Source organism: Artibeus jamaicensis, unplaced genomic scaffold (assembly GCF_021234435.1).
Source record: "Artibeus jamaicensis isolate MK-2021 breed Jamaican fruit bat unplaced genomic scaffold, CSHL_Jam_final contig_444, whole genome shotgun sequence".
Lineage (NCBI taxonomy): Eukaryota > Metazoa > Chordata > Mammalia > Chiroptera > Phyllostomidae > Artibeus > Artibeus jamaicensis.
The window spans coordinates 9,819,502-9,835,365 of NW_026521831.1; the positions used below are offsets into that span (position 1 = coordinate 9,819,502).

Consider the following 15,864-nt stretch of genomic DNA (forward strand, 5'->3'; position numbering starts at 1 on the left):
GAGCGCCATTCCTCAGACAGTGTTTTCATCTGTCTTATTCACTATATGACTCTTTTAAAAATGGCCAGTAATTGCAAATTTGTGATATTCTTATTAGATGGAAAAGTTGCCTTGTCAGACTCTATCTGGTATGAGACTGTGGCAGAGAAGGATTTAAAAGTACATCTACAGCAGCCTCACTCCTGAGTAAATGCTTCAAAGAATTGAAAGCAGGTGTTCAAACAAAAACTTGGGCGTGAATGGTCGTGGCCACACTATCCACAGCAGCCAGAAGATGGACACAGTCAAATGTCCATCAGTCAGTGACCGGATGAGCAAAATGTGGCACACCTGTGCAACGGGCCTCATTAGCCACAAAGAGAAGGGAGGAGCTGATGCCTGCTGCAGCATGGACGAGCCTTGGAGACACGAGGCCACGCAGTGCACAGTTCCATTCGTGGGCAGGCGCCCCAGACAGACAGATCTATAGACACAGAGAGCAGGCCAGTTGTTCCCAGGGTCTGGAAGGGCGAGCCACGGGGAGTGACCACTTAACAGGGGTTAGGGCTTCCCTTGGGGGTGGAGGGCATGTTCCGGAACGAGATAGCACTGAGGATTGCTCACCATCGTGAACGTACTAGATGCCGTGGGCATACACACTTTAAATGGTTAAAGTAGTGAACTTTGTGTTGGGTGAATTTTACTACAGTTTAAAATGTGTGTACAGAAGTGCATTTCATGACCCAGTTTGTACGTAAAATTTTTAGTCTTATTTCGGGCCCCCTTTGCTCCTTTCTTTCCTTTAATTCTGAATTCATTTGATAGTTACCAGCAGTTTTTAAGCATTTAAACTGCCACCTAAATGAAACCGTAGTGTAAAAATTAAAAGGTATGTTACCTACTGGTGGTCTTGCTGATAATTTCTCCTATTTAGTCTTCCTTCCTGAACCTCACCTGAGCTTTCAACGCACGCGCGCAGCATCCTGTGTGATCGGCAGGGCGCTGATGAGGTGACGCCTTGATAGCCTGCACTCACATCAGAGCCTCATTTGAAGCGTCTCTGGAAGGCTGGTGCCCCGAGGGGAAACGATTTCATCTGTCACGTGCTGTCTGCTAGTGGACAAGCGCAGTAACTGTGCAGGGCAGAAACTTTTATAATTTTAGGATCCCTCCACATCCAGAAAACGAAGGTCCTCATTCAGTTTTTGGCCTTTAACAGTTTTCCCTTTAACATTTTTTCCCCCTCGGCTGTCGTGAGTGGAGGTAATTGTTGCCAGTTGAAGCTTGCAGCAGAAGTCATTAGCTTCTATGACTGCGGCGAGATCAAAATGGGGCTCTAACCGAAGGTTTAGGAAAACAGTTCGGGACACGTTTAGGTCCTGGAAATTGGGTTCTTATGAGATCTTTACAGATGGCTCAGTTGGGGATGATAGGAGTGATTTAATTTCACATTTTTATAGACAGTTAAAGCCAATGGGTCTTACTTGAGAATAATCAAGAAAAGTTGCCTTTACACAGTGATTCCCAGGAACCACTAAGCTAGTGCTTGGGTTGCACTGAAGTTTCCTTGTGGCGTTTTAAGAGATTTCACCCAGATGAAAGGCTAGCAGAGTTCTCTTCTGGAGCGTATTTATTTAAAAAGGCTCCTTCTCAGGGAAGGCCGCGAGCACTTGCCTGGTGAGACCTGCTGGGTGAAGCTTCCTTCTGCCACCTCCTGCCAATTCGGGGCGGCCTGGGCCACCCGAGGCCACCCGAGGAGCAGGGCTCATGTTTTCTGGGGGATTCCTTTTCTTTTCTTTTTTCTTTTCTTCTTTCCTTCTTTCTTTCAGCTTCCTCCCTTCCTTCCTTCCTTCCTTCCTTCCTTCCCCCTCCCTTCTTTCTCCCTCCCTTCCTTCTCTTTTTGTTTTTACCTTTCCTCTTTTTTGTCACTGGAAATGCACTGAATATGCATCAATCCACGAAATACTTCTTGGTGGATGCCACATGCCCCTCCCCCAGGCATCACACCCAGGCCTGTCCCAGGCAGTGGAGTTACACAGTTCGGAGAAGCACAGGAGCCTGCATCTAACTCAGGAGAAAAGCGGTGCCCGTCCAGCTCTGAAAGAAGGTCTTGCTTGATCCGCAGCCCAGTCCCCACTTGGCCTTCTGTATTGCACAGGCCCAGGGTCCCGAGGACAGGGCTCCCAGGTGCCGAGTCCCAGAGTGGGGCCATGTGGGACAGTGCCCATGGCACTCCAGGAAGGAAGACGTCCTAAATGCTACACTGGACATCATCTTATCATCAGTGAAGAGGTTTTTTCCGGGGGTTACATCACCTGGGTTGAGTACTGGCCTTGTTTTGGCCCAGTTGGGGCTTTGGCAGACATCATTTGGGAGGTGATGAAATATTTGCAGATTACCTATTATTTATAAGGGCTTTTGGAAAAGAGCTGAATTAAAGTTTCAGTAGTAAAACATGTTTAGTGTTCCCGAGTGCAACTGAGGACAGTGACGTTTGAAGCACATGCACTTAACGTTTTGAAATTGTTCATGTCTTAGTGTATCATGTCTTTTTACTTTTTTTTTGCCACCAACTGATATAATTTCATCCAAAAAATTTAACTATGAGCCTTAGAAGAATGCAATACACAAAACAATGACTGGAAAATGCTTATCAGATGAGTGCATGGATGAATGCGTGAATGAATGAATGGACGATGCGACCTCGGTTCACGGCTGTGCCTCTGCCCCTGTGTTCCAGACAATCGCGAGGCAGCTGGCGGAGATCCTGTTGCGGGGCATGTGCGAGCAGAGCTACTGGAACCCTCTGGAGGACCCGCCGTGCCAGTCACCTCTGGACGACCCTCTCCGGAAGGGAGCAAACTCAAAAACCTACACCCTCACTCGGAAAGCCCGCGTCTACTCAGGAGAGAAGTACGAGAGTAGATGTCCCCATATAGGGTCAGGAGGTGGGAGGGAAACTTCGGGAAAATTCAAGGAGGAGTAGAAGTTCAAGGGAAGATTCTGTTTTCCCCTGAAAGAAAACCAGATGAAAAATCTCGTTTACCAACTTAAGAGCAATATCTCATTACTTCTCATACTTTCAGTAAGAATCTGTGCACTGGTGGGGACGTTTTAAGTAGAAAAATGCTCTCATCTCAGCCATCACTATTGGGCTTTGGAGTTCTCAGTCCATTTGTGAGAAGAGCCACAGCGTTATATTAATACAGCAGCCAGTGACAAAGCTGTTTGTAAGCCCGAGTGAACCTTTTTTCTTTCCTTCAATTCCCTGGTCCTTTTCTTTAAAGAAAATTGTTTTAAACTGAATTAGCTATATGAGGGAGAATTAAATAGTGTGCAAGTGACTGGAAGACAATGACTCTTTAGAACTTCTTAGTTACTTTAGGCTTTAATTTGGGACTTGATGAGGACCGAGGTGGTCTCGGTAGGGCTATTCCCATTGTGTCACCTGCAAATAGAGATTAGTTTTACTTCCTTCATTCTACTAACCTGGACGCCTTTTATTTCATTTCTTCCCTAATTGCCCTGACGAGGACCTCCAGGACACTGTTGAATAGAAGTGACAAGAGTGGACATCCTTGGGTCGTACTTAATCCTAGGAAGGGGAAGTGTCGAGTCTCTCACCACAGAGTGTGACGTTGGCTGTGGGTTTGCACAGATGTCCTTTGCCAAGTAGAGGGAGGTCCCTGCTGTTACTGGCCTTGGTGTTTTGTTTTTTTATCACAAAAGGGTATTAGTGTTAATCGAGTGCCTTTTCTGCATCTATTGAGATACTTGTCTTTTATTCTCTTGATGTGATATAGTAAATTAATTGATTTTCTGAGGTTAAGCAAAACCCTGCATTTTCAGGTGAATCCCACTTGTCATGGTACATACTCTTTTTTATGTAAAGCCAGGCTTGACTTGCTAATATTGTCGAGGAGTTTTGCATCAATATTCACAAAATATATTGCTCTGTAGTTTTCTTGTGAGGTCTTTGTCTAGTTCTGGTATTGGGGTAATGCTGGCCTTACACAATGCGTTTCGGAATATTCCTTTATCTTCTACTTTTTGAAAGAGTTTTTGGAGAATTAATATTAATTTTTATTTATTTTATTTTTAAAATATATTTTATTGATTATGCCATTACAGTTCTATTTCCCCCTTCATTCTCCTCCACCCTGCACACCCCTCCCCCACCATTCTCCCCCTTTAGTTTATGACCACATGTCTCAAGTTCTTTAGATTCTATATTTCCCATACTATTCTTGCCCTCCCCCTATCTATTTTATACCTACTGTCTATGCTACTTATTTTCTGTATCTTCTCCCTTCTCCCACTCCCTTAAGGACAGGATCTAGCTGTCCTTAGTTTGTTTTTGTTTTAGGTGTGGTTCTTAATAACTGTGAGTTTGCTGTCCTTTCACTGTCCATCTTTTTTATCTTCTTTTTCTTAGGTAAGTCCCTTTAACCTTTCATATAATAAGGGCTTGGTGATGATGAACTCCTTGAATTTGATCTTAACTGAGAAGCACTTTATCTGCTCTTCCATTCTAAATGAAAGCTTTGCTGGATAGATCAATCTTGGATGTAGGTCTTTGGATTTCATGACTTGGAATACTTCTTTCCAGCCCCTTCTTGCCTGTAAGGTCTCTTTTGAGAAATCAGCTGACAGTCTGATGGGAACTCCTTTGTAGGTGACTGTCCCCTTATCTCTTGCTGCTTCTAGAATTCTCTCCTTCATTTTAATCTTGGCTAATGTAATGATGATGTGCCTTGGTGTGTTCCTTCTTGGGTCCAACTTCTTTGGGACTCTCTGAGCTTCCTGGATTTCCTGGAAGTCTATTTCCTTTGCCAGATTGAGGAAATTCTCTTTTATTATTTGTTCAAATAAGTGTTCCACTCGTGGCTGTTCCTCTTCCCCTTCTGGTACCCCTATAATTCGGATGTTGGAATGTTTAAAAATGTCCTGGAGGTTCCTAAGACTCTCCTCATTTTTTTTTGAATTGTTGCTTCTTCACTCTTTTCTGTTTGGCCATTATTTGCTTTCTTCTGGTCCACTCCATTGATTTGAGTTCCAGTTTCCTTTCCATTATTATTGGTTTCCTGTGCATTTCCATTCATTGCAATTAGTTTAGCTTTCATATGTTCCTCTAATTTGTGACTAAAATCAACCAGTTCTGTGAGCATCCTGATCACCAGTGTTTTGAACTGTGTATCTGAAAGTTTGGCCATTTCGTCATCACTTAGATTTACTGGCTCTGGGGCTTTGAATTGTTCTTGAGCCGTGTTTTGATCTGTTCGTGCCTGTTACGTACGAGGAGGTGTTCACCAGGGCAGGGCCACCAGGTCACTGGTTTGTGACGCTGTATGTGGGGGCGGAGTCAGAGAGGGACAATAGCGGTCTCCTCTGCTGCCTCCCGCCACTGGGGCCTGCACAGTCTGTCTCACCGCTCGCTCCTTCACCGGTTTATCTGCGCTCAAATGTGTGACCATAGTCAGCCCTCAGTGGGTCCACCTACTGCTACTCCACACCTGGGATCCGCCCACTGCCTACCCGCCTGGGTTGCGCACCTGGGTTGGTTCGGTGGGTCTTTCCTGCCTGACCCCACTCTGCTGCTGGCTCTGCCCCTCTTACCGGTTTGGCCGAAGGGTTTATTGTTGTCAGACTTCCGTATAGCTCAATTTTCTGTGCTTTGGCTGCGTTTTTGTTGCTAAAACTTTGTTGTTTTTAAACTTGGTTGTGTGAGAAGGTGCAGTGCTTCCACCTACGCCTCCATCTTGGTGGAAGTCTCTTGATATTAATTGTTTTTAAAATGGGGTAGAATTTATCAGTGAATCTGTATGTTCCTGTGCTTTTGTTCATGGGAAGATTTTCATTACTTCTTTAATCTCTTTACTTGTTATAGGTCTGTTCAGACTTTCTATTTCTTCTTGAGTCAGTTCTGGTAGTTTTTGCCTTTCTAGAACTTTGCTCATTTCATCTAAATTATCTAATTTTCTGGTATACAATTATGCATAGTATAACCTTATCATTTTTTTTTATTTCTGTAAAGTTGGCACAGTCAAGTCCTCTCTTGCATTCCTCATTTTATAATTTGAGTCTTCTCTCTCTCTTTTTGGGTCATTGTAGCTAAAAACTTTTGTGAACTTTTATTCATCTTTTTGAAGAACCAACTTTTGGTTTTGTTGATTTTCTTTTTTTGTATATCTACTCTATTCCATTAAGTTCCTTTGTCACCATCAATTTTTAACTTTCTAGTTTTGCATGTTCACAGTCCTTCTTCTGGTTTATTAGTAAAGAGAGAAGACCTGTTGGTTTATACCTGTCTTGGTGCTTCAATATACCCCAGAAGGACTATCTGATCAGTCAGTTCTCTCTGGAAAAAAAAATGGTCACAAATGTAATTGAGTACAAAGCAAACTCATGGGGGCAGAGTCCTTCCAGCTCTAGCACACCACAAGGGCCACCCAGGACAGTTGGTGACAATAGAATACAACTGAAAAGCAAGCTCTGCCAGGAAGTCCCACTCCCTGTCACTGGTACCTGGATGTGAAGGGGACACAGGATGCTCATTCTTTCCCCATCTTGAGTTTTGAAAATAAATTAAACGTTGACCATCCTTAGAGAGAAAAGAGGGGAGGAGTCACATGTCGTGGACCTCTTTACTTCCTTTCTTCTAGGTTTTTCTGTGAAAAATGTTACTGACTTTTGTTCCCTTATTTTTTTAAGCTTTTTATTGATACATACATTGAGAAAAACACACAAATCAAAAGTATAAAACATGACACTGGTAATCAGGATGCTCACAGAAATTGTTGAGTGTAGTCACAAAATAGAGGAAGAAGTGAAGGTTGTGCAAAGTGAAATAAGGCAAAATATATAGGGAACCAACAGTGAAGGGAAGGAAACCAGGACTCAAATCAGCAATTTGGACCAGAAGGAAGAAGTAAACATTCAACCAGAAGAGAATGGAGAACCAAGAATTGAGAAAAATGAGGAGAGGCTTAGGAACCTCCAGGACAACTTTAAATGTTTAAACACCTGAATCATAGGGGTTCGAGGAGAGGAGGAAGAACAAGAAATTGAAAACTTATTTGAACAAATAATGAAGGAGAACTTCCCTAATCTGGCAAAGGAAATAGACTTCCAGGAAGTCCAAGAAGCTCAGAGAGTCCCAAAGAAATTGGACCCAAGGAAGCACACACCAAGGCATATCATAATTACATTACCAAAATTAAAGAAAAGGAAAGAATCTTAAAAGCAGCGAGAAAAGGAGACAGTTATTTACAAAGGAGTCTTTCTTTCTCAAAAGAAACATTATAGGCAAGAAGGGACTGGAAAGATGTATTCGAAGTCATGAAAGGCAAGGATCTACATCCAAGATTACTCTATCCAGCATAGCTATCATTTAAAATGGAAGGGCAGATAAAGTGCTTCTCAGATAAGGTCAAGTTAAATGAGTTCATCATCACCAAACCCTTACTATGTGAAATATTAAAGGGACTTATCTAAGAGAAAGAAGATGATCAAACATATGAACAGTAAAATGACAAACTCACAACTATCAGCAACTGAACATAAAACAGAAACAAAAGAAGCAAACAACTAGAACAGGAGCAGAATCACAGAAATGGAGATCACATGGAGGGTCACCAGTGGGGAGGAGCAGGGGGGAGAATGGGGGAAAAGATACAGGGAATGAGAAGCATAAATGGTAGGTACAAAATAGACAGGGAGGTTAAGAATAGTATAAAATGGAGAAGCCAAAGAACTTATATGTAAGACCCATGGACATGAACTAAGGCGGGGTTGGGGAAGGCTGGTGGGAGGGGGAGTGCAGGGCAGAGGGGAATAAAGGAGAGAAAAAAATGGGATAACTCTAATAGCATAATCAATAAATTATTTTTTAAAAGTATAAAATACAAGGAAGTTTTACTGAGTGAACACATGCATGTGATTAGTGTTCAGAACAAGAAGCAGACATCACCGGACCCCGGGAGCCCTCTCAGCACCCTCTTCCGACGTCCACCCCACCCACCCCCACCGAACAGAGACTCAGCCCTGACTGCCCGCACAATGATTAGCCTGGCTCGTTTTCAAAATTTGTACAAATGGAATCATACGTTAACAACTTTTTGTTTCCCTTTTGTCTAACATGTTTGGGAGATTTGCCTACATTTTTGCATGTAGTGAGAGTCTGTTTTCGTTGCTGCATAGTATTCCCTTGTAGTAACACAGTCCAGTCTGTTGACCTAGTGTACCTGCGATGGGCTTTTGAGTTGTTTCTCACATGGGGCCAACAGGAGTAGTGCTGTAAGCGTTTGCACACGTTTGTTGGTGTGAACATCCATCAGGCATGCACGTCCATCAGGCGTATTTCCCTTTCATTGGATTCCTCCTCATCAAAAGTATGTGAGGTGGCTTAGATAATTAAAGGCATGTTTGACTTCAAAATTAGCACAAAATAAAGAACGCAATTAAAAGCCACTCTTGTGCCAGGAGGTGAATGATGAGAAGATTTATTGAAAGCTAGGAGTGCTGAACTTTCCGTGGGCCTAGGAGGAGAAAGGAACGATTGTGGAGTACTAACTAACTAACTAGGCGTGAATCTCCTGGCCTCCAGTTTAGTGGTCTTGGGTGGAACAAAGACGCTGTTTAAAGTGCACAGATGAGGGATGACAGGTCAGGTCCGTGACGTGACGGTGGTTCGACGCTGGGTGAGTGGCCCTCTGTGCTGCAGCGGCCGCTCTCTCCTCAGCTCCAGTGCACGCAGCCCCCCTCCACATCCTCGCGGGGGAACCTGTTCTCTCAGCAGGAACATGGAAGCCCTCATGCGAAGAGGAGGGCTTCGTAGGATTTGCCCAGTCCAGCCACGGTACAGCTCTGCAGACGGGGCTGATCCAAGTGCAGGGCCTTTTTCCCTTTGTCATGGGGGGATTGTGACCAAATGTGCAGACAAAAAGGGGAAGAATTATGTAGAGGCCTGGGTCATCTTCGGATTGGACCAGGTGACCCCTCATAGTCCGGAGACACTCTCAGTGCTCAATTTGAACCCTTCTCTTCTCTTGGAACTCTTGTCTTTCCTCACAGACCTGGGACTGGCAGTGTTTTCTGCCTGGGCGTGTTTAACAAACAGTGTGACCTAGGGAAGGGCTGGGGCTTCAGCCTTCGCTGGCATTGATTCTTCAGCTCTTGTCTGGCTCGCTGTGGGTCAGAGGCTGTACTCCCCCAGGAACTCCCCAGTGGTGGCATAGCCAGGCATATTGAAGTGACAAAGACACCATTATGGGCCTTGGATTGATGTCATTATTTACAAGTGAACTTGCTTGTGGGTGAGAGGCGCTCAAGGCCCTCCTCACGCCTAAGCAGTCTGCTTTGACTCCGGATGGTGACCTTGACCTTAGGACATCTAACCGATCATCAGCCGTGTAATAGCTAAAGGTGACAGACAGATGAAATGTGGTTGGAAAAAGTTACTTTAATTTCTTTTGTACGATTGCTTCCACCACATACTGTGATATTCTTACCTGTCAGGAAAGAATTTAAGAAAGGGCTGTTGTTACCTGAGAGCCTTGGCAAGATCACGATTGCTGTTTAGAAATGATGATCCTCTCCTGGTTCCCCGTGTCTTCTGTAGAATCAGATAACATGTTGGTCAGTCGATCAGACGCATGAAAAGGAGCTCCTTCCCTACAGGTCAGCCCAAGAGTTGGCCCCATGGCCAGGATGAGACTGCGCCCTCCCTTTCTGCGTCCTGCGCTCCCTCGTCCTCCACTAGCCCCCAGTCCCACTCACATGAGCTTGTCCTCTCTGCCCACTGATCCCCATTTTCTCCTTGTCCCTGTGCCTCTCCCACCTGACCTTTAATCAGCTTCCTGTGGGTCAGGGACCCAGTTTTCCAACTCCACAAGGCTGAGGTCTGAGCGCCCTGGGACCTCACCTGAGCTCTTGAGCCCCATGAGGAGAACATCACAACAGGGAAGTCCCCAACAATTCCCACTTTGAGCCCTGAGCTCCATACTCACCTGGAATAGGGGAGAGGGAAAGAATGGCCAGAAATGGGTGCAGAGAATCAATAATTATTGAGGGGACATGCCAGTGTGTAGTTTTTTCAGGCATCTCTCTTAAAACTACCCCTTCTCCCTCCCCACCCTTGCCTCCCCCTGCCAGCCCCTAGAGCTTGGCAGAGCTCCTGAGTCTCATCTTGCCTGGAAGGGAAGAGGAAGTGGAATTAAAATCAGTGTGCTACCAGTTAGCAGCTCTGGTGAAAATAACACAACCTTGCATTTAAGCAGTCTGGATGGATGGCTCTAATGGAATTGGGAGATGATCCATGGATTGAATTGGCTGGTATTAAATCACAGTGAACATGGGCTCTCTCTCTCTTTTCAATTGGTCTGGACCAGGCAGATCTGGCCAGCCCTGAAAACAGTGGTGACTGGTCCTGTTTTATTGTGTACGGTCCCAGTTGCATGTATGCACAAGCAAAGATATTGGGAACTGATGGCTGGATGGGCTCACTCTCTCTCTCTCTCTCTCTCACACACACACACACACACACACTCACTCACTCACACACGCACAAGCACACTTGATTCAAAGCCTGTAGGCTCTATTTGTGAATTTAAGGGGAAAGAAGTGTTCCATCTTCTCGAAGCCCAGATCCACTCAAGCTGCCTCTTTAAGGAAGTCGCTGCTGATTCCAGAATCTCACTTCTTGCATACAGGCCAACCTTTTCCTAAAATTGTAGCCCTTCAGGAGCAATAGGAAGAATTCCACAGGCGGTTTTCTTTCCTCCAGCGAAGTCATAGAGTTGTAAAAGGAGCACTGGGCACTGTGCTTTTTCTGTCTTGCTTTTCATGGTCCTTTGATATGATGTAAAAGTTGCCAGCACTTCAAAGACAGCAAGTACTTACAATAATTTGGAAAACTTTTCTCGTTTTGCAGTTTTGGGGAGAAATCATTGTATCTCTTGAATTAAATGATTGCAATATTAACCCTGGGAAGATGTAAATTTAGTCTTTAGCCCTCTGCAAAATGTCCAGAAGGCTCTTATAAGCAGGTTCATTTTTATCGCGCTCACTCCTCTCCCACTGCGTGAAAAAGAGTTGAGTTTGGCCCAATTGGGGAAAACACAATTCTACTCAAAGGATTCTGCAGCTTCGAAACAAGAAAAAAATCACTGTGTTTTAAAATGCTTAAAGCATACAGAGAGTGGATATTTGGGTTGTGTTTGTTTTTTATTGTTCTCTAAGCCTGAGCGATATTGAGCTTAAAAAAAATCCTAAATGTTAGCATTCAGCCAAATTCCATAAAATTGATGAATAAGACAACTGGCTCTTATGCTACCCCATAAGAAACATGTGGTCAAGTAAAATAGCTCTCAACACTCTTACAGTATTCTAGAAATTACTCAAACTCTGAAATTGCTTCTAATCTCTCATCTAAAGGACAGTGTAAGATGTGCTAGTTAATAAGAAGGAAGTAAGAAGAGTTCTGTTCACTGAAATGTCTGCAATTTCCACCTCCATAATGGGTTTAAGGAAAAGCTGGTGTTGTTAAGATAACGTCAGTTAATAGCAATCTAAATTTCTGCCTCGATAATAAGCGTGTATGTTATTTGGGCTTTTAAAGTGGTTTTTACTTCACTCTGTTGCCTGCTATTAAAATGCATAGTTAGCATGTATACATTCTATAGATTACCATAGAAATAAGCCAGTTAATTTAAGTGTTTAGATTACAGACTACTTCTCAAGGGCTCCATATGAAAACCTTGAAGTTTTTAGTATTTTGCTCTGTTCACAGTCAAGTACTTTGTGTCATTTTGGAATTGCCATATATTAAAGTTGATTTTCTTTATACAGCATTTTTTGTCCTCAAGAAAATACTGAAGAAGCCCTGTTATTATTGCTGATTAGTGAATCTATGGTAAGTAGATGTGTTTTTCCTTCTTCTTTCCCGTTGCTGTAGTCCCTTTTTTATGTGGCTGTTCCATTGGTGTAACGACTCTTTTCCTTGGGAGGAAAACGGAGAGCTCCCCGGATAGGAAGAAACAGTAGCGGTTTGAAGGGAGGCATGTTTCTTGGTTCTCAGACTGGGTAGCATATTCCTGGGTTGCCCCGGAGCTGGGACAAGCTTCTCTTCCCTTAGCAGTCAGCAGGCATCTGAGTTTATTCCTTTGTCCACCAAGTATTGCTGGAACACTAACACGAGTATGTGCCATAGGAAAACTACAGCCAAAATGGCCACCGAAGGGACCTCACAAGGGGAAGGAGGTTCCCACATGGCAACCTTTACGAGCCTTCTCAATTTGCCTTGGTGGGGGGGAGAATCTGGGGAGAAGTCACCTGTGCGTGTGAACCTGTGGTGTGTGTGGCAGGAGCCAGGTGGCACTGCCCCGACCTCACGTGCAGGTCCCTTTGCTGAGCCCTCGCCTGCTCCCGGGCGTTGTCCAGCCCAGGCCAAGGGGGTTCACCGTTACCTGGCTCTGTGCCCGGAAGGGCGTTTGTGCCAGGCCACTACATTCCTCTAAAACGTTTTCTTAGTGTTTAGCCACGTTATTAAATTGAGGTCTAGAAACAGCATTTAATGGGTTTCTACTCTGCGTATCATTAGGCGTGACAGCCCTGCCTTGAAACTTGCAGGAGTAATATGTGTTATAGTGGTTAATGCCTTGGCGAGTCAGCATGCGGGGCCCGCGTGTGGGTGGGGCAGGCGGCTGGAACTCGACAGGACCTAGGAGTCCATTCATTCATTTCTCACAGGAGGAACCCGAGGCCCCAGGCAGGCACAGCAGATTTGTTGTGCGGTGGTCTCCCGGGTAGATCGTACTGCCCCCTCCCATGTCTCACCTGGCAGGCAGGAGGACAAAGGAGGAGAAGAAGGAACCCTAAAAGAAGTGTGTCCCTTCTTGCCTGAGCACACAGTTTAAATGGGGCCCCGAAACACCCTCGGGTGAGAGAGACTTAGAAATGGAGCGCGAGAAGAACGCGCCGGTGCAGAGTGAGGGGCGGGCCAGGCGAGCTCGGGTTTTCTCGTCCCGTGGAACGGCCCAGAGATGTTTACAGGAACGAGGCTGCTTGGGTTTCCACTTCTTTTACTTGGAAGCGCTTTGACGTCATTGGCCCTCCTTCCTCTGAAGGAACCAGGTTGCCCCGTTGGCTCATCTTTCCTTCACCATCAGCCGGTCACTTAGCACGGTGTCACTTACATTCTCTGTTATGCCTTGGTGTGTTCAGGGAAGGCACGTATGTGAGCCGGCCGGCCCTGGCACTTCTTCCAGGCGGGTCTCACTGCACTTGGCCATCAGTGCTCTGACGGGACACTCCTGGCGGCCCCCCCACTGACGTCCCTGCGTGCAACGTGGGCTCTTCACAACTCAGCAGTTACATTTCCTTCGGGTGAACCTGGCTGGTTACATTGTGAAAGTTCTGGAAGTGTGGTGACCACACCTCTCAGATTCCTTGGACAGTTGACCGAAAATGTGGAGTTCCGTTGTCAGAACACGTGCTCCAGTTTGGAGTTGGTAAACCTCGGCCCCCTCTCTAAACGGCGGGAATGATGGCTCCGTCTCTCCTGCTCCTTCACTGGAGTGGCAGGAACTAATGAGGCTCAGCATTGAGATCCCTTTGAGTTAGTCACATGCGGCTCTGTGGTATTTAACTTCCAGAAAAATCTCTTCACGGGCTGCTGAAATCTGATGACATCAGTAAATATGAAGGATGGGCTTCCCGGCCAAAATGATTATGTTCTGTCTGTAAATCATTCCATGATTGGATGGGTAGAACCCGAAGTTAAGTTGCCTTTGGAAGCCCTTTTATTCCTTGACTCCTTGATTGATTTTTCAGTTTTCAGACAGAAAAAGAAGATGCTCGATTGGTCTTTGGGAGAACTGTGCTCTTTGTTGGTTGTGATGTTAACTCAGAAGTATAAATTTGCCCATAGTCTCTCCACCTACAAGAGCTCATTGGGAATTGGACTGCTTTCTCCAGTCAAACCAGGCTTCCCTGGGAGAAAGGCGTTAACAAGACCACGTTTGCACAACCGACACTGACACTGTATTCCAGGATATTTATTACCTGTGGATCCGCTGGAGGTGCTACAGTGAACCTTTTTAATCAGAAGATTCCCGTAGACTTTCTCTAAACATTAAGAAAAATACATTTGGCATAACTTGAAAATTTCTTTTGAATACTATTTCATTTTGTATACTTATCTTCTAGGCGTCGGTTTCGACAAGGAACATTTATAGCAGACGAATGAAAGGAGACCACTCACAGCAATCCCTGTTTCCCTCCAAGCTCCTGGCGCTGGCTTAAAAGCCTCTCCTAACAAGGAAAGCTTAGAATGAAATCTTCAAAAGCAGGCTTATTTCCATGAGAGATGACTCAGTTTGTAGGAAGTGGCCTGTCTTATACATTCTTATTTGTCTTCTGACATTTAAGAACAGGGAGCCTTAAAGTGAGCAAGTACTGACGGGAGGCTGAACACGAGTGCCTTGGACTCACAGAAAGAAAGCATTTCGTCTCGTTCGCAAGAGGGAGGGGTGTACGTCGCCTTTCTGAATGTCAGGCAGGAAGATAAACATCAGCCTGCTGGGACAGGTGCCTCATGGGACCATTCTCACAGAAAAAACTGAGGGTCCCTTTCTGTGCCCCTGGGGACAGATAGATCTGGAGGCTTCAGTTAATTAACAGGGAAAGAAAGACAGGCAAAATCTGACTTTGCTGGTTCTGAATTCCCTATCAGGGAGAAAAGGAAAATGAGCTGGTGTTTAGAGTCTCTAATGCATGCATTTCGTCTGGAGGAATCTGGGGAGAAATTACACTGTGATTTCTGGATCAATGAGACTAATAAGCCTGGCTGTGCCTGCTGTATTTCTCTGCTAAGCAGCGGAGATGTGAAACAGACAAGGTGTTCTCTTGAGTCCTCCGTGGTAATGTCTTTAAAGCAGAAGTCTGTTTGCTCCCTGCTGTCTCCTGTACATCTGTTTTGTGCTTCCCTAACAAGATCGATCCGTCTTTGTAGCCTGTTCCAGTGAAGAGGACATACAGGGATTTGAATGTCGCTTTGGTAGTGGAAGGAAAGTGTGGCATGTCTCTGTAGGACGGAGGGAACCTGATGACACCATCTGGTGACAGGAAGTGTGCAGCCGGGAGTTCTTGCCCACCCTCTCACGTAGAGCAGGAGTGGGACCAGCACGTGAGGAGCTGCAGGGCCCGACCTGATGGAACGTTCTGCTGCCGGAGCACAGCTGTGCCTTCCCTGGGGCCGCCCGGGGGCCTGAGCCCAGGGGAACTCACCCTGCTGTGTGCTGGCCCCTACACGCTCCTGCCCACACCTGCCCACTGGTGCACCTGTCTGCAGGATCACACCTCCAGGCCTCCACTGTTTGGAGAACACCATGTACCACGTGCTGTGGTGCTCTGGGGATTTCAAACAAACAGCCAGAGGCGACAGGCCCCTTACTCATTCCCGCCCCTGCCTCCAAACTGCCTGCAATCTGGTAGGGGCAGGAGGGCCTCCTAGACGGCTTCTCTGCACAAGGTGGTGGCTGTGTGCACAGGCTGGCTCACCATCTGCTTGTCTCTTCCGTGCTGTTTCCAGGCCAACCGGGACGCTGTGCTGAGCAGGATCCCCGAGCACAGGAGCGACCGCCTCATCAGCCTGCAGAGCGCCTCCGTGGTCTATGACCTGCTGACCATCGCCCTGGGGAGGCGGGGCCAGTACGAGATGCTGTCAGAGGTACGGCCCCCGAGTCTGGATGACCTCTAGGTGGCGGGTGGTGCAGTGGGGCTCTGCCCTGGCCCCCACTCAGTCACTGGCAGCCACGTGACTTTGTGCTTAGCTTCGGTTTCCTGCTCTGTGAAATGGACGGGCTGAGTGGTTAGGTGGTGGAATTC

General features: G+C 45.9%; 1 protein-coding gene across 5 annotated transcripts in view; it reads left to right on the plus strand.

Moving 5' to 3' along the window:
* The window catches only part of TTC7B (tetratricopeptide repeat domain 7B), a 214,370-nt gene that overhangs the window by 87,824 nt on the left and 110,682 nt on the right, over positions 1 to 15,864 (plus strand). For all 5 annotated transcript variants that reach the window (XM_053666004.1, XM_053666005.1, XM_053666006.1 and 2 more), the window contains exons 7-9: positions 2,720 to 2,892; positions 11,827 to 11,890; positions 15,569 to 15,706. In XM_053666004.1, the coding sequence (XP_053521979.1) occupies positions 2,720 to 2,892; positions 11,827 to 11,890; positions 15,569 to 15,706 (375 nt within the window). The remainder of the gene's footprint in view (positions 1 to 2,719; positions 2,893 to 11,826; positions 11,891 to 15,568; positions 15,707 to 15,864) is intronic.